The sequence below is a fragment of the Rhinatrema bivittatum genome, chromosome 5 (assembly GCF_901001135.1).
Source record: "Rhinatrema bivittatum chromosome 5, aRhiBiv1.1, whole genome shotgun sequence".
NCBI classification, from domain to species: Eukaryota; Metazoa; Chordata; class Amphibia; order Gymnophiona; family Rhinatrematidae; genus Rhinatrema; species Rhinatrema bivittatum.
This window is the reverse complement of record NC_042619.1, coordinates 148,704,721-148,731,455: the sequence shown is the minus strand read 5'-3', so window position 1 is coordinate 148,731,455 and position 26,735 is coordinate 148,704,721. Positions and strand designations below refer to the sequence as shown.

General features: G+C 43.6%; 1 protein-coding gene across 8 annotated transcripts in view; it reads right to left on the bottom strand.

Moving 5' to 3' along the window:
* The window catches only part of TDRD3 (tudor domain containing 3), a 632,378-nt gene that overhangs the window by 595,749 nt on the left and 9,894 nt on the right, over positions 1-26,735 (bottom strand). For 6 of the 8 annotated variants that reach the window (XM_029602994.1, XM_029602997.1, XM_029602996.1 and 3 more), the window contains exon 1: positions 5,916-6,010. The exons of the other annotated variants lie outside the window; for them this stretch is intronic. In XM_029602994.1, the coding sequence (XP_029458854.1) occupies positions 5,916-5,995 (80 nt within the window). In that variant the 5' untranslated portion in view covers positions 5,996-6,010. Of the gene's footprint in view, positions 1-5,915; positions 6,011-26,735 lie in introns of those variants that run through there. 8 annotated transcript variants of the gene reach the window in all.

Here is a 26,735-nt window from a genome sequence, read left to right as displayed (position 1 = left end):
TGGAAAAAAATATCGCCATTTAAATGAATGCAAGTCTGACACATTGAAACAACAAAATGTGAAAAATATTCAAGGAGGGTGTTTCTTTAGCCACTGTAGGTCCAGGATGGGAGTATATTCTCATTTTCTTAAGGACCAGAAAGTACCTGGAGTAAAATCCCCATACGTTTTTCCTAAGGCAGAACAGGTTTGACTTCCCTGGTCTGTAAAAGGGAGGAGATATCCAAATTTAGTAATTCCTCGTACAATGGGACAGTTAATACTTTCCTTGGTGAATAGTCTGGATGAATTTCCAATAGATGCACTCTGTAGTCAAAATAATCCAAAGGATCCAGCTGTTGGAAGTTCTTTTGGGCCAACAGTTTGTGAAAATCCTTAGCTTTCATCCAACAAGGAGATTTTTCAGAGATAGAAAGCAGAGTGCTGGCTACAGACTCAGGATCTAATCAAAAAGTCATTGATTGGATAGCAGTGCAGGGCTTAGAACCTCTATACTCATGGTGGTGAGGTTTGAAACCCCACTAGGATGAATCAGACCCTGGAAGTGCCTACTCAGGTGGAAAAATTATCTCTTGGGCTCTCCACTCTGTTACTTACCATATGTGGTAGCTGGTTTAGGGTGGTACCAAAGAGAGCCTGAAGAATCGAATTGTGCTCTTCAAGTTGTCTCAAACAAACCATATGTCAAACAGATAAAATGATTTTTTAAAAAGAATATGGAAAGAAATTGCTCATGCAGAAATAAAAGTGTTTCCCTAATTCAGTGATTCTTAACCTTTTTTGGTCATGGACTCTGTTGAGAATGAGCCTCACCTGGAGTACGGTGTTCAGTACTAGTGCCCTTGTCTTAAAAAGGACAGAGGCGGACCAAGGAACAGCAACCAAAATGGTGTGGGGTCAGCATCGGAAGACTTAATAGGAAAGGCTGAAGGATCTGAATGTGAAGGGAAGAGGTGCAGGGGAGATATGACACAGACCTTCAGATACTTGAAAAGTTTCAATGATGCACAATCGTCAAACAATTTCCTTTGGAAAGAAATCAGTAGAACTAGGGGTGAGGAAATAAAACTCCAGGGAGGACAACTTAGAACCAACATCAGGAAATATTTCTTCATGGAGAGGATGGTAAATGCCTGGAATGCCCTTCCGGAGGAGGTGGTGAAGATGAATACAGTGAAACAATTCAAAGAGGTATGGGATAAACACTGTGGATCCCTAAAGGCAAGAGGATGGAAATGAAGAAAAGAGTGCATGGGGGTAAACTTGCTGAAGCGGCAGTTACTACCCTTAACCAATAAGCTTTGATACTGTTGATGCAACTCCATCATTGCTCTCTGCTTCAATGGCAGGGGGAAAAGAGGAATTGGAGTCAGACATCAACCAATGGCCCCAACTTGGTCTGGGGAATAAACAAGCATGAGGGTAACTTGTTGATATGACTTTTATTACCCTTAACCAATAAGCCTAATACTTTTGATGCAACTCCAACATTGCTCTCTGCTTCCACTGCAAGGGGCAAAGGGAAATTGGATTCAAACAGCAACCAATGAAAGCCCTGACTTTTACAGTCTGGGAAACTATTAAGCATGGGGGTAACCTGCACGGCACGGCAGATTCTACAATAAGCTTGCTGGGCAGACTGGATGGGTCATTTGGTCCTTCCTGCCATCATTTTCCATGTTTCTATATATATAATGAAAGCTATGGATCCCCCTCCCCAGAGCAAATAAACACATACACAGAAAATATTTTGTGTCCAGTTCAGAGTCCATGAAGCTCATCCATGGTCACCGTAATAAGGACCCCTGTCCTAATGTTTTTTTTCATCCCTCTTAAACACAGACCATAAAATGCACATTTATAAGAATATAAGAACATAAGGCTTGCCATACTGGATCAGACCAAAAGTCCATCAAGCCCAATAGTGGCCAATCCAGGCCACAAGTACCGGGCAAGATCCCAAGGGGGTAGATTCCATGCTGCATATCCCAGGGATAAGCAGTGGATTTCCCTATACCTTGATAACTTTTTATGGACTTTTCCTCCAGAAACTTGTCCAAACCTTTTTTAAACCCAGCTACACTAAAGCTTTCACCACATCCTCTGGCAACAAATTCCACAGCTTAATTATGCATTGAGTAAAAAAATATGTTTTCTTATTCGTTTTAAATGTATCACCTAGTAACTTCATCTTCTTTGTACCCTTTGAAAGATTAAACATCGATTAACGTTTACTTGTTTTTGTGTCCTTTAAATGACAACAGTATATAGCTATTTCTACACATAAATTCTTACTTAGTCAATCAAATGATGTTACCACGAGAGCAGCACTTGATTCTTCCTTTACCTGGGCCTATAAGAGCTACTTTGCAGCAATTCCCAACCTCAGACAGCTCTTCAACTAAGGACTGAAACACAGTTTTCTACTTAGAATATCAAGCATCACCTGCTGAACTATTTATGAATTAACTTAAAACATTTATTACCTGCACAAAGCAAAGTTCTAGGCAGCATATATAATAATATGCATAAATACATAACACAAATCAACTAGCCTTCAAAACTGAATGTTTGTCAATATTTTGCATCCTCTACAATAACAGCTACTTCCCATTTTGTTCAAAAATGCTCTATAAAATTAAATTATCATGGATCTCTTGCAGCATCTTAAGTTTTTTCTGTTACAAAATCCTAAATAAACTCTGGAGGCATTATAAATCTATTTACAGTAACAGCAACAACAAATTAGCAATATTTCTTAACTGTGAATATGAATATTAAGTGTCTGTAGATGGAATGAAAGTAGAAGAAAAGTTGATACTATCATACAAATTAAATCAAGCTTGCCAATAGTTTATTCCATCATCATAGTAGCAAGTCTTTCCAAAAACAAGTAGTCCTGGGGGAATTCCGCGCAGAAAATAGCAGAGACCCCGACATTGCGCGAAGATGAAGGCCCCGGCATGCCGTTCGCGGTGAAAATGGAAGGCCCCCATATGCCGCGAACGGAGTGTGCTCCGCTCGCAGTGAAGATAAAGGCCCCGCTGAGAGAGAATGGGTGTGAGAGAGGGGAGGGGAGGGTGAGAGAGAGCAGGAGGGTGTGAGAGAGAGCATGGGAGGTAAAGGGGGGGGGGTGGGGGGATGCTTGAGTGGTGGTTTCAGAGAGAGGGAGCCTATATGAGGAGATTGTGAAGGAGTGTGTATGGGTGAGAGAGATTGGGAGCTCGTGTGTATGAAAAAGGGATTGTGTGTATGTGAGGGTGCTAGCCTGTGTGAAGGGATTGTGTGTGTGTGAGACAGAGCCTGTGTGAAGGGGTGCGTGAGAGAGAGACATAGTCTGTGTGAGGATGTATGTGTGAGAGAGAAAGGGAGCTTGTGTGGGTGTATATGCAAGAAAAAGGGCCCTGTATGAGGGGATGCGTGTGTGCCAGAGAATGAGGGAGCCTGTATGAGGGTGTATGTATGTGTATTAGAGAGAGGGAGCATGTGTGTGAGAGAGGGAGGGACAGAGGGAGCATGTGTGAGGGGCAGTAATGAGAACGGGGTCAAATTCTGGGGTTGGCAATAGAGTGGAAAGGGTTGAGCCTAGAGATGGAGGGGAGAGATACTGGCAGGTGGAGGAGTTGGGGCTGAGAGGGCTAAGTGGCCAGGGGAGTAGGGAGAGAAAGTAGAAGGGACACTCTTATAGTGAATTTCTAGGGAAATTCTGTTCAAAATATTTAAAATTCTGCATCTTTAAGTAATAATTTTTTTCTGTTTTAATTTAAAATGTAATTACTTAAAGACTGTCATGTAATTTGTGTTATTTCGACCAATATAAAATTCACAGAATTTTAAGTTTTTGTGCACAGGATTCCCTCAGGAGTAACCAAGGGACACAACTAAAAAAACAAACTAAATTAATGAGTTTACCCTAGTATTCTAGGACACACAAGAACATTTTCTGAAGGTTGAAATAAAACTCTTTACATGTTACAAAAGAACTTAAGAAATGCCATACTGGGTCAGAACAACAGTCCACTGAACCCAGCATCCTCTCTCTTGACAGAGGCTAATGTGGGTTGCTTGTAAGAAGCATCTAACAGATCCTAAGGAGAGATCCATTCCCTATTACTCATTCCTAGCTCTAGGCAGTAAAAAGATGCATTCCTCAAGCTTACCTGGCTAAGAGTTGCCAATGGATCTGTCCCCCAGAAACATAGCTATTACTCTTCAGGGAATTCTGCACAAAAACTTTACAAATTCTGTGCACAATATTATAAATTCTGCAAAATTCTACAGAATTTAAGATAAATTAGGTTTAGTTTAATTATACAATATAATCACTGAGTAACAGTTATTTTATAATGCAAAACCGAAACAAGTTATTACTCAAAGATTCAGATTTTTTTAAAAAAAATTTTGTGCAGGGTTTTCCCTATCATATGGCCTAGCCCCACCAGATTGCTCTCCCATCCCCCAAGCTCAATGACCTTCCCCACCAATCTCCCCCTATGGCTTGAATCTCTTCTCCATGCTTGATCTCTCCTCTCCTCAGATCAATTCCCCAGTTCGCTCACTACCTCTCCCTCTCCCCAGGGTTGACCTATCCCATCCTTTGCCCCCACTAGGCTCAAACTTCCCCCATTCTCTCTCCTCCCACTTCCCAGGAAGTACCAACAAGGCCTGAATCCCTCACCAGCTCACTCTCTCTCTTGGTTCTTCCCTAGTTCCCCCCACTCACCCCAGCAAAACCCACAAGCTGTTTATCTGATGCTCCCCCCTACACACACACACCCCTTTGGCAAGGCCTCTAGTTATCTCTTATCTGCCCATTCCCCCACCCAGACTTAAGTCCTGCAGGAGGGCAGAGATAAAGGTTCCCTCTTCCATTTCTCTCCACTCACACCAGTAAGGCTCTGTCTGCCACTTCCTCTTCAGCAAGACTACCCAGCTTTCTCCTACCTTACCCAAAACTCACTATCTCCTCACTAATGCAGGCTCCATCGGACCCCCCACTGCTTCCCTCCTTTGTTCGGGCCATGCAAGCCAAGGCCAATGCAGGATCATCTCTTCCGGCCTACGTGGACCAATGCAGACACTCTCCCAACTGTCTTCTGATCTGCATAAGCTAGCCAACTGCAGCTCCTTTCTCATGTCCATTTGACACCAATAGTATTCCATCCTCCCTTCCGGCACGTGCAAGCCTCTACTGCCATTGCTGCTTCTAGTACTTGTGCCTAATTCTGTGGGGTGAATGTGGAATTCTGCACAAATGCTATACAAATTTAATTATGCAGAATTCCCCCAAAAGTAAGCTATATTACTGGTCTTTATCACATCCTCTGTCAACAAGTTCCAAAATTCAATTGTGTGCTGACTGAAAAACTTTTTTAAATTTGTTTTAAATCTGCTACTAGTTAGTTTCATGGAGTGTCCCTAGTCCTAGTACTATTTGAAAGAGTAAATAACTGTTCTGCAACATTCATGCTTTTATAGCTATCATATCCCTCTCAGCAATCACTTCTCCAAGCTAAAGTGCCTCAGTCTATCAAGCCTTTCCTTCCATCATTTTTGTTGCCCTTCTCTGTACCTCTTCTAGTTCCACAAATATCTTTTCTTAGATGTGGGAACCAGAACTGCACACAAAACCCAAGCAGTGACCACACCACAGATTTATGAAGAGGTACCATGATATTTTCAGTTTTATTCTCTATTCCTTTTCAAATAGTTCCTAATATTCAATCTTTTCTTGGCTGTCACCACACACTAAGCTAAGAATTTCAATATATTGTTCATAATGACTCCAAGATCCTTTTCCTAGGTGATAACTATGAACATGGAATCCAGCATTGTGTATATATAGTTGGGATTATTTTTCCTTACATTTACCATTTTGCACTTGTCCACATTCAATTTCAGCTGCATTTAAATACCTTGTTCTCCAACTTGGCAAGGTCCTCCTCCAATTCTTCAGTCTGCTTGTTTTTTTAACTACTTTGAATAACTGGGTCATCTGCAAATTTAAATTTCCAGCAAACTGGTGAAAATGTGTGCCCTATATTTGGCTACAATTTATTAATTGTATTTCTTGTAATATTTTTCTCTTTTGCTTTTTTTTTTTCTCTGCATCCTCTTCAATATTCTCTGCATATTACATTTTTTCAAAACTTCAAATTCCCTGTTTCTTGGCTCTGATGCTTCTTTTGGTCTTGTTCTTAAGATATTTTTTGTACTAATATATTTGATTTCAATATATTCACTCCTTTTAAAATAAAAAATGTGCACGTCTTACTAACCTCATGTCTGGAGTTTTTAATGTGGCCTTCCCATTGTCCATTCTTCAGCTGATCACCTTACATTTGGGTATCAGTTTGAAAATTGCAAGATATTTTTACAAGAGTCATTTATCACTACTCTTATAGACTTTATATACAAAGAATAAAAATAACAAAAAATTATAATATGGAAAAAAAAAAGAACTAAGACCAAAAGCAGATGTAATGGATGAAACAAACAGCATGGGTGATATTTTGTTTATAAGCTAATCAATATAAAGTTCAAATTTAAAAACTCCTCTTCATTTGCATCTAAATTTTTTTAGGATGTTTTCTTAAGCAAGTGAAAAGTACATTTATAGATCACTTGACTCCCATAATGATATATGAGAACTAAGGATACCACTTATAATCATTACTTACTAAAACACTTGCAAATGCAGGTATGGTGACATATAAGAGTAATGGTGTTTGTTTCTGCCTTTAGAAACTTGGGACAGTTTGAAATAGAAGAAAATAGGTGACTTTATGTGCAAATTCTCCTGATGCAGAAATGCCTTTGAAATGTCGATCGGTGCCAGGAAGTGATTGAAAGTGGGAAAGAAACAAAGTTGGAATACAAAGCAGAGTCTAGATAAGTTGGAGTTTCTATTCTTCCAGCATGTTTCAACTGAGGGAAGAGACAGAGTTAAGATAAGTTTGAAGTCTCCATATTGTCCTGATATTTTAGCAGCAAGATACATTTTAAAAAAAGAAAAAAAAAAGGAAATCATTATGTGAGACCTATGACTATAAAATATTCTCTCATTTGTTGTTGAAGAGAAATTTCATTCAAGATTGAGGAGAGCTGGATGTATGATGGTCTCTTTATTTTAGACTATTACTTGAGCAGTAAATATAAAATAAGTCCTGTTCATATGATAGATTCAGTAGCAATATGACATCTTTCAGCAACTTTTAATGAAAAATTACTATTTGCTTGCTAATTTTAACAGATTAAAAATAATTTTAGAAAAAAGTCAATATGGTTATGTGCAAAGGTTTGGATACCCTCCCAGTGATTCATTACTACTTTTTTTTTTTTTAGTTGTTAATAGGGCCCAAAAAACTGATTTACTAATTAGGCCTTCACTTAAGTGAAGACAATTTCATGGCTAAACAAATACTCTGACCTTTCTAACCTCTCAGGTTGTGATTGTTTTTCTATCTATTTTCAACAGCCATGGGCTCCAATAAGCAGCAGTTGTCTGAGCATTTGCAAATGAAGATGTTGAATGTTAAAGTCAAGGCAAAATCTTAACGACTAAAAGCAACCTCCAATCGAACTGCCCAAAACCTGCAAAACAGAACCCATAGATCACTGCAAGTGACCTGCTGAGAAATTTAGATGACACTGGAGTAGCTAACAAATTTGCATAGGAGAGCTGTCAGAAGAAAACCTTTCTATAGCCTCAATACAAAAGTCATGCTCTAAAATAAACAAAACAAAATATTGATATGTCTGAAACTTTTTGGAACAAAGTGATTTGAACTAATGAAACAAAAACTGAACTGTTTAGCCACAATCACGCAAGATACTGTAACTGTAATGATACACTGTTGGCCCGTGGATAATTACTCCAATGTTAGCTAAACGTTTCAGCACAATGTTTCCAGTGATCTGTGGGTTCTGTTTTGCAGATCTGACCAGTTTTTGGACAGTTCTCGCAGAAATTTTTCTTGGTCTTCCAGATATTGCTTTGAATACTAGAGTTCCATGTAATTTTCATTTCTTAATAATGTTACTGGCAGATGAAATTACTAGCTGGAAACATTTTTAAAAAATTTATAGCACTCCTCTACTTTGTATGAGTGAATTATCTTCATTTTCAAATGCTCAACAAAAGATGCTTAAAGGAGCTCAAGGCTGTTGAAAGTAAACAGAAAAGCACAGAGGCTAGCCAACCACATGAGAGTGAAAAATAAAGTGAGCAGTGGCCAAGAAAGAGAGAATAAGAAAGGTAAAAGTAAAAACCAAATAAGATAGTTTAAATGAAAAAGTTAAATAATTCTTATCTGATAATTTTCTATCCTTGAATCCTGCTAGACTACTCATTATGTATGGGATTTCCCTCCTCCACAGTTGATGAAGGCTGGGGACACAACTCTTTCATACCTCTGGGCAAAAATGGCAGTATAGTCCTTGGCAGTAGACTAGTGGCAACAACCTAAGTACAGTGACCACTAGAAATCCCCTTAAATGCAATATTCTCAAGAACAAACATCTCGTAGGGTACCGAAGGTTGCTCTAAGTGAATCAAGAGGTAAGACAAAGGAAGAATCAATGAAGCATGAGAACATGCTTTGTACAATACCACTGATACAGGAGAAGCCTCCTGTCTGCCAAAAAATGTTTCAAAGACATGCCAGATCCTGATATACACTAAGGAAGTAGAAAACGTATGTGCTTCCAACATGGTTGAGGCCACAGCTGAGGAGTAACATCTCTAACTTAAGCATGCCCTTTCAAAGGCTAAGCCATAAAAGAGAATGCAGACTGGTCTCCTGTTGGGATCGGACTTTGCAGAAAAGGCCCCACTCCATGGGAAATATGCAGCAGGGTCCCAGACAGTGATCTCACTGTTCATATACCAAGGCCTTTTTGGCCAGTCTGGGGCCACTAATATCACCATAGATGGATGATCTTCTATTCTTTTTGTTGTCTTGCCTACTAGCAACCATGGAGAGAAGATATATTGCAGGCTGAGCTGTGGCCATGGGCATACAAGTGTATCTATGTCACTGGAATCTGGCCTCGCCCTTTGGCTGAAAAATATGCTGACCTTGGCATTCACCCTTGACACTATTAGATCCATGCCCAGGTGATTCCCATCAATCTATTTCCATTTGGAAGCCTTTTGGGCTCTGTTCCCACTCTCAGGATCCAACCTGATCTGGCTCAGAAAGTCAGCTTGGCAAGTCTCTTTCCCTGCTACGTACAACACTGAAAGCAGGAGAAGATTTTGCTCCACTCATTCGCATAACCAAGCTGCCTCCTGCACTAGACTGCGACTATCCCCTGTTTGTTTGCATTTGCCACTGTTGTGGCACTGTCTGACAAGACTCTGACTGCTTTCCCTTTTATCAACAGGAGGAAGACTTGCAGAGCTAACTTGATCACTCGTCTCTAGGAAGTTTCTTGGCCATGATGCTTCTTCTCTTGACCACTGCCCTTGGGCTAACTGGCTGTGCACCACCCCCTCTAGGCAGGCAGTGTCTGTGCTTTTAGGGAGTTGCTAAACCCACCACAAAGCTGCCCGTGCCAAATAACCTCCACAATTAGAGACCTACAGAAACATAGCATTTGTAGTAAAGGCTTGTTTGAAAACTGATTCTATCTTCCTGTCCTGAGGGTCTCTCAGGACCGTCCCTCCTTCAACTAGGATCGTGGTTTTACATGTGACTGCCAAGACCAGAGCATCTACCCGTGGGACTCTAAGAATATGATTCCTCTCCTCCAGAGGCAAGGGGTAAATTCTACTTACTACTCTACCCCATTTAAGCCCTGCCTGGGGGCAATCCATGTGCCTCAAGGTGCTATGTAATGGGATTGCTTTCAGAAGGTTCCTAAGACCCTAAAAGATAGAGACCCCCTCTGTGGGATCAACAGGGATGGTATCTGCTATCCCTAGGGCTGATAAAACACTGGAAATGATGGCTAATTGTACCTCCTTCCAGAATTATCCAACTATAATGACGTCATCTTCCTCTGAAGACAACTATCCTTCTTCCTGTGACCCCTCCCCGGACCAGGATGGCTCCCTAGAGTCCTGTGTATTCATGCAGTGTAAGAGCTCTCCTTCGGCCACTTGTATAGTGCCCCCTTTTGGTGGTAACTGCAACCTTGAAAATCGGATGAAAAAGGATTTCCAGGCTTCCGCATTGCGATATATGCCTAATGCATTACCAATAAGAAGTCTGGGGACAAAGACCACTGCCAGGGCCACAACTGTTCCTCTTAGGGGGCGGGCCCCTTCTGGTAGGTGTTCTGCACATAAACTACCTCCTACTACCAGCCCTGGAGGAAGAGAGAGGAAATCTTGTTTCCCTGCAGCTTGCTCACCTGGCTTGATTGCTGAATCTGCCTTTGCTCCTCCCTAGGAGCAGGAGGCGAGGAACTAACTTCTCCCTGGGAAGCTCGGTCTAGCTCACTTTCACAGACAGGGCAAAACGAGCCAGCAATGCTCAGGACCTGCTTATTTCTACAGGCCAGGCACCTTCTACCTCTATGCATCATGGGGGTCAGATGCTCACCACCGCAAAAGCACTACTACCACTCAGCCTCTTGCCACAACTACCACTACTACAGCCTCTTGCCACAACTACCACTACTACCACTACTACCTCTTGCCACTACTACCACTACTACCTCTTGCCACTACTACCACTACTACCTCTTGCCACAACAGGAAACTTAGCAGTTTCCTGTTGTGGCAAGAGGTGCCATTGCAGTGGCTTTTTTTGTTTGCAGTCCATTGAAGTGCTTTACTGCGGCCATGGTAAAAACTTCTCTTTCCCTTCTGTCAGAGTGGGAGATCCCAAAAACATCACAATGCTATTCGCTCTATACTCTAAAGCTGCCTCTGCACATACTTGCCACCTCAAGGATCTTGTGTTACCGGCTGTTTCTCCAGGCCTGGAACTCCCTTTTTTCCGTTTAACTTTGTTGGATCTGAACAGGAACAAGTAAGCATGGGAGGAGGAGAAGAAAGGGAGAGAGACAGAGCACTCTCACTCTCTGGTTCCTTTACAGAAATTAAGAAACCCTTCCCTGGAGAATCACCAGACCCCCTCAGGGTACAAGGATTATTCCCAGGGGACTCGACCAGAATCTACCCTGAGAGAATTTTCCATTGGGAAAAACAATCCCTAAGAACTGTTGTTCCAGAAGCAACCAGGGCTCAAACACATCCTTCACGTGTCCGCAGTTGCCAGAGACAGTGTTTACTGGCAATGGCCTAGGACCACACCTCCCTTATAGCCCACAGTGAGGTTATAAAAGAGGTATTTTCTGTCTCCATCAACTGTGGAGGCGGGAAATCTCATACATATGACTACTCTAGCAGAAAAATAAGAAATACCTGATTTCTAAACTATCACTTTAATCAAAAGTTATTTTAAGTGTGTTTTTAGTTTTCTTTTTGCTTTCCCAATGTATAGTAAATTGCATAGGCATTGAATGGCACAGATGATATCTGTGGTGTGGAATAGATATTATTTCTGGTGCTACAATTAGAAAATTATCTAATATGTATCTGTTCTTTTGTGATAGGATGTGTAAAAAAATTCTTGTTGCCTTGCTTGTGGACAGATTATGCAATCTCCAAAAGGGAAGTATCCAATCTATCCTTCTTTTCATTTGTGATGGAATCTGAAGCACATGAGACTACTTTGTCTCTTAAATTCTTTCCTCTGGTGAATGCTGTAATGGAGAAATTACTTACCTGATAATTTCGTTTTCCTTAGTGTAGACAGATGGACTCAGGACCAGTGGGTATAGTGTACTCCTGCTAGCAGTTGGAGACGGATCAGATTTCAATCTGACGTCAGCCCCTAGTACATATACCCCTGCAGGAAGTGCAGCTCTTCAGTATTCTCCTCAAAAAGCATTGTGGATATATGTGTGACAGACTGATTGATTAACTTAATAATTTGGTTAACTTGGATAACTTCATAACTTGGTTAAATGTTAAACTTGATTAACTTGAACTGGTTGATTGACTATAGCTGGAGACCGCCAGTGTACTCAACCGGAAAGTGTCGACACCCGGCATCCACCCGGTGGATGCCCGAGGTAAATGAAAAACATGGCTTACACTTGAACATTTGAAGGCCCTGCATGACGGCAGCCAAGGGTGGAATGCGGAGTCCATCTGTCTACACTAAGGAAAACGAAATTATCAGGTAAGTAATTTCTCCATTTCCTAGCGTATAGCAGATGGACTCAGGACCAATGGGATGTATAAAAGCTACTCCCGATCCGGGTGGGAGGCTGCCCATGACCCATTTAGTATTGCCCTTGCAAATGCTGTGTCCTCCCGAGCCTGAACATCCAGATGGTAGAATCTGGAGAAGGTATGGATGGAGGACCATGTTGCAGCCCTGCAGATCTTGGCGGGTGACAGCATTCTAGTTTCTGCCCATGATACTGCCTGGGCTCTGGTAGAATGGGCCTTGACCTGTAGAGGTGGCGGCTTGCCAGCTTCTACGTAGGCCGCCTTGATGACTTCCTTGATCCAGCGGGCAATGATTGCCCGTGAGGCCGCTTCCCCTTGTCTCTTTCCGCTGTGAAGGATGAAAAGGTGGTCCGTTTTTCGTACGGGCTCGGACATTTGCAGGTATCTGGATAGGAGTCTGCCGATGTTGAGGTGGCGGAGACTACGGGCTTCTTCCGAATTCTTCCGGCCATCCGTCGTTGGTAGCGAGATGGTCTGGTTAAGGTGGAAGTGAGAGACCACTTTGGGGAGGAAGGAGGGGACCGTGCGTAGTTGAATGGACCCCGGGGTGAGCCTGAGGAACGGCTCACGGCAGGACAGTGCTTGTAGTTCCGAAATGCGGCGGGCTGAACACACCGCCAGCAAAAACACCGTCTTCAAGGTTAACAGGCGAAGGGACAGGCCTCATAGGGGTCTGAAGGGGGTTCCCGCTAGGAAGTCCAAAACGAGATTGAGGTTCCACAGAGGTACCGGCCACTTTAGTGGTGGGCGAATGTGTTTGACTCCTTTCAGGAAGCGTGACACGTCCGGGTGAGAGGCTATGCTGTCGCTCTCGCTCTTGGAGCCGTAGCATGACAGGGCAGCCACCTGTACCTTGATGGAGTTGAGGGACAAGCCCTTCTGTAGTCCGTTCTGTAAGAATTCCAGGATCACGGGAACTGTGAATGAGCATGGTTTGATGTTGTGGTCTTCGCACCAGGCTTCAAATACTCTCCAGATCCTTATGTACGTTAGTGATGTGGAGAACTTGCGTGCTCAGAGGAGGGTGTCGATTACCGCCCCTGAGTACCCGCTCTTTCTCAGGCGAGCCCTCTCAATGGCCAGACCGTAAGAGAGAATTGAGCTGGGTCCTCGTGGAGGATTGGACCTTGTTGTAGCAGGTCCCTGTGTGGGGGCAGGGGTAGAGGGTTCCCTGCCAGCAGTCTTCTCTTGTCTGCGTACCAGGGTCTTCTTGGCCAGTCCGGAGCCACCAGAAGAACTAGTCCCTTGTGTAGGTGTATCTTGTGAATGATTGCGCCATGGCGGGAAGGCATATAGTAGAGTCCCCGGGGGCCAGGGCTGTACCAGGGCATCGATCCCTTGGGACTGCAGTTCCCGCCTGAGGCTGAAGTATCTGGATACTTGGGCGTTGGATCTGTTTGCCAGAAGGTCCATGTCCGGTGTCCCCCACCGATCCACTATTATCTTGAAGACTGTGGGTGACAGCCTCCATTCTCCTGGGTCTAGACTTTCCCTGCTGAGGAAGTCTGCCGTGATGTTGTCTTTCCCGGCGATGTGGACGGCGGAGATCTCCTGGAGGTTTGCTTCCGCCCACGCCATCAGGGGGTCTATTTCTAGGGACACCTGTTGGCTTCTGGTTCCCCCCTGCCGGTTGATGTAGGCCACTGCCGTGGCGTTGTCCGACATTACCCTGACCGCTTTGTTTCGAAGTCTGTGGACGAACCGCATGCAGGCTAGTCTGACTGCTCGCGCTTCTAGGCGGTTCATGTTCCATCCCACCTCTTCTGCGTTCCACTGCCCTTGGGCGGTTGGCTCCTCGCAGTGTGCTCCCCATCCTCGTAGACTGGCATCTATGGTGAGTAGAGTCCAGGTTGGGGAGGATAGTTTTGATCCCCGGCTCATGTGACTGGCCTGCAGCCACCACCGTAGCTGGGTTCGAACTCTGCCCGGGAGTGATAGACGTATGGTGTAGTTCTGGGACCGTGGGCTCCACCATGATGGGAGTGAGCGCTGTAGGGGCCCTCATGTGGGCTCTCGCCCATGGCACAACTTTCAGTGTGGATGCCATCAGCCCGAGGACTTGTAGGTAATCCCATGCTGTGGGACGAGGATCATTCAGCAAGGTTTGTAGCCGGTTCCAGAATTTTGATCTCCTTGTGGGGGTCAGGCTGACCTTGTCCTCTTTGGTGTTGAATCGGACTCCTAGGTATTCCAGCGACTGTGAGGGCTGTAGGGAACTTTTGTTTGCGTTGACTACCCATCCTAGGCTTTCCAATAGAGTTATGACTCTGCTGGTTGCTTGGTGGCTTTCCTCCGGTGACTTTGCTCTAATCAGCCAATCATCCAGGTAGGGGTGAACAAGGATTCCTTCCTTCCTCAGTGTTGCCGCCACCACCACTATTACCTTGGTGAACGTCCGGGGTGCTGTGGCTAACCCGAAGGGTAGTGCCCGGAACTGGTAGTGACGGTTCAGGACTTTGAAGTGTAGGTAGCGCTGTTGTTCCTGATGAATGGGGATGTGCAGAAAGGCCTCCGAAAGATCCAGGGAAGTGAGAAACTCTCCTGGTTGTATCGCCTTTATAATGGATCGTAGGGTTTCCATGCGGAAGCGAGGGATCCTGAGGTGGCGGTTGACCGACTTGAGATCCAGGATGGGCCTGAATGTTCCCTCTTTCTTGGGAACGATAAAATAAATGGAATAATGGCCAGTATTTATTTCCTGTGGAGGTACTGGGGTTATGGCCTCGAGTGCCAGTAGCCTGGACAGTGTAGCTTCTACTGCCACCCTCTTGGAGGGGTCGTGGCAGGGGGACTCCACGTACTTGTCCCGGGGGGTTCGTAGGAAATCCAGGTAGTACCCCTCCCGAATGATGGCTAGGACCCACTTGTCCGAGGTTATCTTGACCCATCTGTGGTAGAATAGGGCTAATCTGCCCCCCTATGGCTTCTTCCCTTGGATGGGTCGGCTGAATCTCATTATGGGGTGCAGCTGGGACCCGTACCAGAGCTGGCTCCCCTCTTATTGTGCTTGGTCTGAAAGGATTGGTTCCTGCCCGTAGGGCAGGATGCTTGATAGTTGTTCCTGTAAGGATTGAAGCGCTGCGAACCTCTGCCCCTGGAGGACCTGGGGAAGGGACACTGATTTCTTTGTCTTATCTTCCGGCAGTCGCAGCAATGGGGACTTGCCCCATTTGTCAGCCAGTTTCTCTAGTTCGCTGCCGAACAGGAGGGATCCTTTGAAGGGCATCCTTGTGAGGCGCGTTTTGGAAGATGCGTCGGCCGACCAGCTTCGGAGCCAAAGTTGACACCTGGCAGCCACCGCAGAGGACACTCCTCTGGCCACTGTGCGCACTAGGTCGGAGGCAGCGTCCACTAGGAATGATACCGCTGGTTCCATGTCTTCTCCCGGGGTGTTGCTCCTGGTTTGTGATAGGCAGGCACGTGTCACCATGGTTTAGCAGGCCGCAATTTGTAGAGACATAGCAGCAACGTCAAATGATTGTTTGAGGATGGACTCCAGACGTCGGTCATGTGCATCTTTGAGCGCAGCTCCTCCCTCCACTGGGATAGTGGTGCGCCTAGAGACCGCGCAGACCATAGCATCCACTCTTGGGCATGTAAGATGATCTTTGGTTGCTGGGTCCAGGGGGTACAGGGCCGCCAAGACTCGTCCCCCTTTGAATGCAGACTCCGGAGCATTCCATTCCAGGTCAATCAGCTGTTGTGCTGCTTGTAACAGAGGGAAATGGCGAGAAGTCTGTCGAAGACCCTCCAGCAGGGAGTTCGGTTTCGGTTCCCCGAAGTGCCTGGGCCCGGGATAGTGAGCTCCGTCAGACATTGATTAACCAGGTCCGGGAGCTCGTCCTTTGTGAAGAAGCGTCTCATGGTTCGGTGAGGCTCTGTCCCTGGGGGGAGCTCCCCTTCTTCTAGGGGTTTGGCTTCTTCCTCAGAGGTGTCCGAGTCCCCGCAGGTGGGGTTTCTGGGTAATGGGAGCCTGTGCCTAGGTCTTGAGGGGCCTGGAGCATGTGGGTCCTCCGGTGGAGCATGTGGCTGGACAGCCAGAGGTTTAGTTTGCATTTGAACAAAGGCGTGAATCCCCTTGAAAAACTACACCCAGGATATGGACGCTGGATCAAAGCCGAGGGGCGCTGGTTCCTTGGGGGTCCCCGTATGTGGGGGGTGCCCCCTGAGGAGCTGGAACTCGGCCCTGGGTGGGACTGGCCCTGAGCTGGATCTCCCAGGGCCTCCTCGCACTGCGTGCACAGGGCGTCACCCTCCTCGCTTTGTGCAACTCTGATGTGGCATGCTGGGCAGAGGCCTTGCGCTTTAATTTCTGTTCCTGGGGGTGCCATGGTTGTCGGCGCGTAAGTCTTATGCGCTCCGGTGCGCTTAGATTGAGCGTGTAAGTTGTGCGCGCGGTTGTGCCAAAGATATGCGCTCGGCTATGTGCGTGCAAGTTATGCGCGCAAGGATTTATGCGCGCGTAAGTCTATGCGCACAAGTGCTTTGTGCTCCTGGCTCGGAGGCGAACGGCGCGGCAAGAAGGCCAAGATGGCGACAGTGAGCACACGGACAATATGGCGACCCCCTCGGAGAGTCTCCACGTGGGCAGACTCTTGGAATAGCCGGGGCCTGGCCCTGCTAGGGCGGATCAACCCGGTGGCACTGGCCCCAGTCGGTGACCTGTGCTCGTCCTCGACCCTCGGAGACTGGATTCGAGTAGAAGATTTCTACCTTACCTTGTCTTCGGCGCTTCCCAGTTTCGCCCCGGGCGGTCTCCGGCTGCGGGGGGAGAGGGCAAATACCTTCACCGCCGCGCTCGAGGGTGCACCCGCTGCCTCTCAGCCACGCCCAAAGGATCAGGGGCTAGGTCCTTGCCGCGATTCGGCCGCTGGACCAAGGCTCACCTCCGAGGGACCACGGAAATCACCTCGGGAATCTCAACTGGGGGAGGGATCCGAGGGTATCACCGCAGGACAGCGGGGCTCGTCTTCAGGTAGGTTTTCTTCTTTCAATTTTGGGTTTTCTTCTTTAAATTTGATCTAACACTTGAGAGCATGCAGATAGTCCCTAACTGCTATGGAGACGGAAAATACTGAAGAGCTGCACTTCCTGCAGGGGTATATGTACTAGGGGCTGATGTCAGATTGAAATCTGATCCGTCTCCAACTGCTAGCAGGAGTACACTATACCCACTGGTCCTGAGTCCATCTGCTACACGCTAGGAAATATATATTTTTTTTTTTTTAATCATATACAGGGTGTGCTTGGATTACATGCCAATGTTTTCTCAAGATCTTTTTGATTTCCTGTGCCAAACAGGATAATCTTAAACACACTAGTTTAGGATCTTCTCCCTTTTTGGTCCCTTGCAGGAGTGACTGCCTATCTGAATTTTTTCCTCAGTGGTATGCTTTATTGATTCATGCATTAGGATTTCCTTTAAACCTACCCGTCATTTTATTTTATTTTATACAGGTGGAACAAAGCCTCCTTAACTTTACAAACTGACTTATAGGCAGATTCTCTTTTTGAATTCTGGGATGTTGACTTTGAAAATGCAGAAATTATTAGTTTATATAGCTTTATGACAATACATTTTCTTTCTTTTTTGATCAAGATATTAAGGAATGGAATGTGTGTAGCACTGGGATTAATTTGAAACTTTAGATTTTCATCTCTAGTATTAAGCCATTTGTGGAAATCAATAAGCTTACACATGATAAAAATGTAATCTATGTATCTTTTCCATAAACATTTTCTTCTTTAAAGGGATGAATAAATAGCGAGATGCTTATTTTCAATATCAGCTACATAAAGGTTTACAATATCTGCTTGTTTCTTTTTTAGCCTCCTCTCAGTTAAATTCTTACTTTTTTGAATCATCACGGTAATTACTCTATAGATATCTTTATTGTAGGTCCCTTTAAATCCTTTTTGTATTATCCTCTTTTTCATGACCAATGTTCACATTGTTATGTTTAACTTCATAACATATACAGGTTGTGTCAGTTTCTGTCCACTTACAGAGTCACTGAAACATACAATTTGACTAGGGATGCCAAAACATTTACACATAACTGTATTTGATGATGAATATTAAATACCATTTGGACAGCATAACATGGCTGTCAGGTAACCAGAGAGGGGAAAAAAAAAACATGCAAAAAAAACCATGGCTGGAGATAACAAAATCCATATTGAGTAAGCTTGGCATGAGAGAGTTACCTGACTAACTTTACCTGGATATTCAAGGAACTTAGCCAGTATGTGCTCTGCTGAATATACCCAGCTAAAGTTATCCAGGTGACTTTAGGACAGTACATTTTCTGACCGGACTTACACAACTAAGTGTATCCGACTAGTGCTGGACATCAGTGCTAGCCAGATAAATGTTAGCCATACCCTCAGCCCAGCCTCTTTTTATCCTGTTACAATTTTGCCAGTGAAAGGGGTGGAAAATTCAAATCTTGGAGTTTGTCAGGGTAACTGAGAAGGGATTCAGACAAACCGTTTGAGCATTGACTGCCATGTAATCTGACAGCTCGCATCCAGAGGAAATGAAAGACTGAGGAAAACCAATTTGACACAGACCAAATAGGAAAGAGAGAGAGTCTGGAAAAGTAGGCAAAAGATGTCAAAAGTAAACAAGGAGGAACTTATATTTGTTCAGTAAATGGAAGTGAAGAGAACATGGCTGATAGTTTCAGAGTCCGCTTTTGATTAAGAGGGGTGATTAGATCAGTGTGAGCTGGTCTGATTTCTAAGTTTAAACAGGTTTGAAGCTGAGCAGGTGGGGGGTAGTATTATGAAAGGGGGTGATGCATTTATGGTAAGAAATATGGTGTAGGTGGGAGGAAATATAGGGTACTTATATATGTGCTACATATAACATGGCGTAGGCGGGTGGTAATAGGAAGGCAATGATGAACATGCTGTATGAACTGTGGAACAGATGAGTGGATGCATGGAGGTAGCAAGATACTTATAATATTTTGCTGTTTTATATTTATTTTATTGTTTTTAATGTATGTAAATTGCTTTGGAAATTATCATAAAAATTGGAAGGCGATTAATACATTTTCATAAATATAAATACATAAATAAATAAATAAAAGAGAAAAGTAAATGTGAGAGAGATATGGAATACAAGGATAGGAAGGTATCTAGAATGACATTTTTAACAGTAACAGAAAAGGTAAGGGGTATAGAATAAATAAATCCATATAATGCTCGTAATAAGGGCTTGCATTTACTCTAATAAGAAAATGATAGCGTCACTGAGGAGAAATTATTAAACAACCTATGTAGAAATGTTATAACCCAGTAAACATGCAAGTCTGAGAAAACTGAGCAGATGTGCATATTACTAGGACTGACTTCTGGTGGTCCTGATCAGTTGAGAAAGAAACCAGTTTTGTCCTCTAAGGCACTGGAGGACACTGATGAAAGTACGAAATGCAAATAAGGAATGCTTATACTGAACCTGCTGGGAGAATCAGAGACCCTGTCCCTGAAGAAACATATCGGTCCCAAAAACTAGAATAGGGGTTTGCTGAGAGCAACTAAATTACTCTCAGCAACTTGAGAGCTGCTGAGCTCTGCTACAGAACCCAGATACTGTGATCTGTGATGCTTGGCCCTGAAGTGAATTACTTGATAAGTTTATATGCATGTGAGTACCTAAATATTCTGATCTTGAACCTGACTTCTTTGTGAATACCATAAACTGAATCTGCTTATAAATACTTGGAAGTGAAATCCCTGAACTGGTGCGAGTCCTTTAAGTTAACTAGACTTCTTATTAAGAATCTAAGAATTACCCTGGTCCATGCCCTGTGGAAAGCTTGCTTTTGAGTTTTGAAACCCTGTGGTGGAAAAAAAAAAAAACCCCAGCAAATTTGTTTCTAATAACCCTGTTTAGAATAAATTCTGTTTGGAACCTGAATGAAATTGTGCTTTAAACAAAATCAGGCTGAGAACTTGACAGTTATGGAACTGAATTTAAATCTTCACATTACCAAAAAAAGAAAAATGTGAAATTTTAAAGGCTACTCAATGTAAACTGATCTCAAAATCCAAAAGCAGTCCTCCAGAAAGCTCTATATACAAGGGTCATTCTCCAAATAATCTCCTCAGCTATAGCTTTATACATTGAAAATGCATTTTTTCTGGAAGGATTTCGCAGTCATAATATATAGTATGACTGCGAAAGTAAGTAAGCTTAATACATTAATATATTGTTCAGACACTGGGCAGTCCACTGTTGTTGCCATATGTGCAAGATTTGAGTGAGAAATGCAATGCTGAAACAATGCAGGAATAAAGCATGGATTTGTGAGCTGGCAGAGATCACTAAAGAAGGAAGGGTTAGGGCTCGACATTCAGCCAAAGGCCCCCAGTCTTTTCTGCCAGCTCAGGGGTAGATTCTGTGTGCAGGGTTACAAATTTATGTGGTGCTTCTGACAAAGCTACACAATTTTGCTTATAGTTACTAATTCCATCATGGGGCTTCAAGTGCCCTCTTGTTTGTTCGCATGTGCTACTGCTATAACATTGTCTGACAGCACTCAGATTTACATTCCTTTTACTAGTGGGGGGAACTGTATTAGGGCTAACCTAATAGCCTTTGTTTCCAATCATGGCTACTATGCTTCTTCCTTGGCCCGGATACCTTGGGCCACCTGACTGCAGCAGTGGGCTTCCCAGCCCATCATGCTTGCATATGAGATTACTACAATCTAGTTAAGAAATTCCATATCCACTCCATTCAATAGATTCAAGGGCATCGCCCACCATTCCAAAACTGTCCCTTAGTGGAAGCAGCACATGCAGACACTTCTTGTAATTCTAGAACATGGGAGACCATTGAGTCATTGAACAAGAACAACTGCAGTGGAGGCATACACAAGGTCTTGGTTGGCCACCATAATGCCCAAGAGCTGGAGATAATCTCATGCCCTGGGCATCCATTGGGACAGAAAGGCTAGAACGTTTAAGATCAACTTGTCCATCCTTTTCTGGGTCAAAAAGACACATCCCTCCTATAAACTCCAAGGACTGGGAGACGATCAACCTGTTTTTTTTTTTAACTAAAATCAAAAAACAAATTTGTTGTGTTCATGACAATGTGTTCAATAAACTGAAAGAGTTGTTAGGTAATGTTGTATGCGGCGGCAAAGAGATATGTTTTTAGAGCCTTTTTAAATTCTTTTGCATTTGCCAATAAACAAATTTCTTCTGGGATGGTATTCCAGAGAATTGGTCAGACAACAGAAAAAGTGCGTTTCCTTGTAAATTCTAGATGGGCAAGTTTTACTGATGGTACTTCCAGCATGCATTTATCCATTGATCTTAGTTGTCTTGTTGGTTTGTAAATTCTAAGAAGCGAGCAGAGCCATATTGAATATGTATTGTATAAAAAGTTGTGTATAGTGTTAAGTATTTTCTTTGTAATACGGTAGGATATAGGTAGCCAGTGTAGATGTTGTAGGACCTGGGTGATATGTTCTCTGAGGGTTGGGCGCTCAAGGCAGTGCATCAGCGAACGCCAACGTCACACGCCGTGACGCCAAATGTAGTGACGTCACACCTTGACCGGCCAAATTGCACGCACAGGCTGAATGCACGCAGAAGTGGCCGCAGCTGGAGCGATCGTGTCAGAGGGCCCGTGCAGGCATCCATCTTCGCCGGCGGGGCCACTTTCGCCGCCGGCTGCCCCCCGGGAGGCAGGGTGCAGCCCCCGGGAGGCAGGGGAGCTGCGGTGCGTCTCCGGAGGAGGGCTGCAAGAAAAGTAAGTTACACTTCACATGTCGCTTTTCTCCTTTTTCACTTTCGTTGCTTTGGGAGGAGGATAGAGAGGACTGGGCTGCCCCTTTTTCGCTCACCGGCCAGGGCAGGTGAGCGAGGGCTGGGGGACAGTTTGCCGCCTACCCTTACCCCTGCCTCTAACGCAGGGGTAAGGGTAGACGGTAAATTAGCAGGTTAAACGCTCGGCAAAACTGCAGGTTTAAAAAGCGATAATCGGGGCGCGCGTTACTGTATGGGAGGGAATAGCTAATCTGATCGTTTACATCTCATATACATGCCGCGGGCGGAAGGGGTTTCCCGTTGACTTAAAGAGGCGGTAAGGATGGGTTAAAAGGGTTAGTGAAACGCGGGTTGGACTAACGTGGCCAAATTGTGAGTAGAAAGCGGGTTAGAAGCAGGGTAACCGCGGCCGCACTTTACTGTATTGACCTGTTAGAGAATAGAGTAGGCTCATAGGTCTTTGGTCCCCTGTAGAGAGCCCTTGCCACAAAGAGGTATCAGGCTTTAAAAGTCTATCTCATTGTAAATTATAAGAAGGACCCTCTGGCAGGGAGTGCACAGTGAGGTGTCTCTTCTAAAAGAGGTCCTACCAGAGTGTGGAAAAAATACATGTCGTGTCTGCAGCTGTTCTGTCTAACTGAATCCCCGAGTCTTAAAATTGTTGGGCTAAATAGCATTGAGTCATCCAATCAGAATCTCCAGGTGGGAGGGACTGAAGGGTATGGATGGCTCCCTAAGTATGTTATAAGGGCAGGGATAGTGGCATCTAGTGGCCAGAGCGGTAGGGGTGCCACATTTGCAAAGTAGGTTTGCTCAAGTACCCACTTAAAATTAGAAGCACGCATACGTGTGGTAGGTGCATTTTAAATTATACACTTGCAACTATATACACAATTTAAAATTTCAGTATATGTTCGCACACACGCCCATACGTGCATGTATGGGTGCCAGCGCGCTCGTTTTAAATAACCACATTATTGATGGTTAGGCCTGAATCAGAAAGTGAGAGCAGATAAATCAATAATTCTTTTGGTGTGCAAACAAGAAAATCCAAGTGTTTGCACTGACATCATGTGGATAACCTTTTCCATATAAATCCATAAGCTCTTCTAGTTGATGTTTTTTTGGCAGACACTATTATGTCCTCCACTGCTTTGAGTAATGACATTTTTTTTTTTCCATCATTCAGCATTTAACATCCATTCTATCAGTTTGAAGGAGAAAAGGTCCGGGTGAAACGAGGCCCTTCTTCTTGAGATAATAAGAACACATCTGACCCGAGAAGAAGAGGATGGCTGAAGAGCTGAACTAGATATACAAACCAGACATATCTGGGCCACGCTGGAGCTATAAGGATTAGACAGACCCTGTCCTTCAGTACTTTTTGCACTGTTCTGGCAATTAGCAGAATTGGTGGAAAAGCATACATTAAATCTGCATTCCAGACAAGCAGAAAAATGTGCTGAGCAGATCTGAGTTTGTTAGGAAGTATGGAGTAAAACTTTTCCAGTTTTCTGTTTTGCACTGACAGAAACAGGTCAATTGCTGGAAATCCCCAGAAAGACTGAATAGTCTTGTTGGCTGTTGACTGATAAAGGAACCATTCGAGGGGACAAAAGATTCTTCTGAGGCCATTTGCCATTGTGTTGGAAATTCTGGAAAAGTAGGTCACTTGCAGTTCAGCCTGTTTGATTGCCCACTCCCATATGTTTATCTATCCTTGACAGAGTCCAAGATCCTGTGTCTCCTTGTTTGTTCACGAAGAATATGGCAACCTGTTTGAATGAGAATGCTCTTCCCTTGAAGAAGGTGAGTAAAAGTTGTTTAAGTGTAACTTAGCACTCTCAATTTGAGGAAATTGATTTTAAATTGTTTCTTCCGGAATGACCATGTCCCTTGAATTTGAAATAGGCCTGTGTTGACCCCCAACCCTTTGTGGAGGCATCCGTTGCTAAAGTTATTTGATAAGGAGCTAGTCACAGTGTTCTCCTTCCTGTAGATTGAAGGTGTTCAGCCACCAACTGATTTCCAGTTTCATTTCTAAAGATCTCTACTTTGGATGTTAGGAGATGAATTGGCTGGCCCAACTGTAAATGATGGCCTCATTGTAGGCCACATATGAGTAGGCAGGTCAGCAATACTAAATCTATTGCTGCTGCCATGTGACCAAGAACAACCAGCACCTCTAGAGCAGTTGACTAATCTGTATTCAGCAGACTATGAGCCAATGCCCAGAGAGCCAACAAGAGCTCTCTCCTACAAAAAATCTATCCATGCCCCAATGAACTTGATATTCTAGGAGGGAATCAAAATCAATTTCTCAAAATTCACAAGGAAGCCAAGTGACTGTAGGAGATGTATTGATTTCTCCAGGGAGGTTAGAACACCCTCTTGTAAATTAACTATCACAAGCCAGTCGTACAGGTAAGGGAAGTCCTAGGTGCTCTGATGGCATAGATTCACTGCTACTACAGCTAGAAATTTGATGAAGACCCTCAGTGCCGTTAAGAGGCCAAAGGAAAAGACTTTGTACTGACAGTGAGAAGAATCCACCATAAAGCACAAGTATTGGAAGAGAAGGATGGGGATGTGAGCATAAGCATCTTTTAGATCCAGAATGCACATCCACTGTAACATGGCATGGAGTGGACCCTTAGGCCAGGGTGAGGAGGGAGTAGCATGGAGTACCAATGGCAGAGCGAGCGTGGTCAGAGTGTGAGCTGGGATCGAGACAGACAATAGGCAAAAACGTGGTCAGTGTCTAGGCAAGAGTCGTGGCAGGCGGCAGGCAAGGTGAGGTAAATGTCTGGTCCAAGGTCAGCAACTGAGAAGCGAAGCCAAGGAGATGAAGACCAGTAAGACATGGACAAGGCAGGAAGGCAAGACTGGAACACAGCAGGACAGGAACAAGGCAGGAATACTGGAACACAATGAGGCAGGAAGAAGACAGGAACACAAAACAACTAGCACTGCAGGCAGGAGTATGGCAGAAGACCTCTTGCTGAGGTACTGAGTGGTTGCACTGAGCTTCTATTTATACTACAGCAGAGATGACATCATCTGTCAGTGCCCACAGGAAGTGCTGGCTGCCAAGTGGCTCACATAAAGGACATTCATAGTAAAAAAAAAATCTTATCTGCAAAAACAAAAAAAATATTCTAAAACAATAAAGTTAAATATATTAAAAAGGAATAAAAGCAAAAAAGAGCAAAATCTGTAAGTTAAAAAACATTTCCTGAAAAAGGAAGGTTTTAACTGAGTTTTAAAGAAGTTATAATGAGGAAACTAATTTCTCTAGTTAAAAAAATCCCCTCGTCCATACAATATCTATATAAAGAGGACACAGTAAGCCCAGCTGGGTAAGAAAAAACATTAGACAGCCACCACATATCCAACACGATACCAGCGCTAATATAAATTACATGTACTGCCCAAACTGTCACTTTAACCTTCAGCACTAAGCAGCTAAATATATTTTCCAACATCAGATAAACAGATATCTCATAGAGAAAAAAATTCATTCTTACAAAAACAGCTATTTTAGGGAGAAGGGGATATTTACAAATTAGATGAACTTTATGTAGTTATGGTGTCAGCACATAAATTATTGAAATGCAATTACTGCAATGGAAAAAGCACCAATTCTATTATTATAAGGTTAGACATTAGCATTCAAACAAGATGCATTCCCCATGTATCTGCAGAAATTGGTTATAAATATATTTATGATTCTGCTTCCTATTGTATCAGGAACATTTTGTGTTATTCTATGTGACATTTTATTTGAATTATGAAACAAGAAATGAGAAGAGAAGGATGGATTTCATGTGACAGCCCAAAAAAGGATTGGAGCTTAAAAAAAAAATCACCAACACAAACTTAATGCACCATACTAATCAGCAAATTTAATTTAACAATAGGATAGCAAATACTTAGGGTTGCCAACTGGCTCCAGATTTTCAGGACAAGTTGATCCAGTCCTGGTTTTACCCCATTGCATGCTGGATTACTTATTGAATTCCCTAAGAAAATCAAGACTATAAGTACCTGCATGCAGGGCAGTAAAACCAGGATTGGATCACCCTGTCCTGAAAATCTGAAGCCAATTGACAACCCTACAAATACTTGTCTAACCATTAACGCTTTTATTGTTCCAGTTTATAAAAAACAATATTTATGAAAAATCATAAAGCAGTTTTGGGCCCAATAACTGACAGTAAGAAGAAGTTGTAGGTAGTTACAACTTTTTTTTTCCCATAAACAATTTCAAAAGAAAAAGCACAGCTCAAAATAGACATGAGGTGTCAAGTCTGGTGCTAAATCAGAGTATCAAAGTGAAAGTTTATTTGTTTAGCAGGAAACAAAATACAGCACATTACGAAAGGGAGAGGTGTGAAATACTAGTTCACTTACAAAAAGCAACAATAATGAGATTTTAACACAAGTTACTCATATCAAATCAAACATGACAAGAAATACTTCAATAATATTGTTATGCAATTTTTATTTGCTGCAGCAGACAATGCCAAGTAACCAGAGAAAATATTTTCCATCCCTGCCTGTACTATAAGTTTTTCTCTTTTATGCTTGAGGCAGCATTTCTTATGAAATGCTCAGATAAGATGATCTGGGAGTAAAATACCAAAGCCTAGTGCTAAGCAGTACATAACAAGGCTGACACAACAGAACAAAC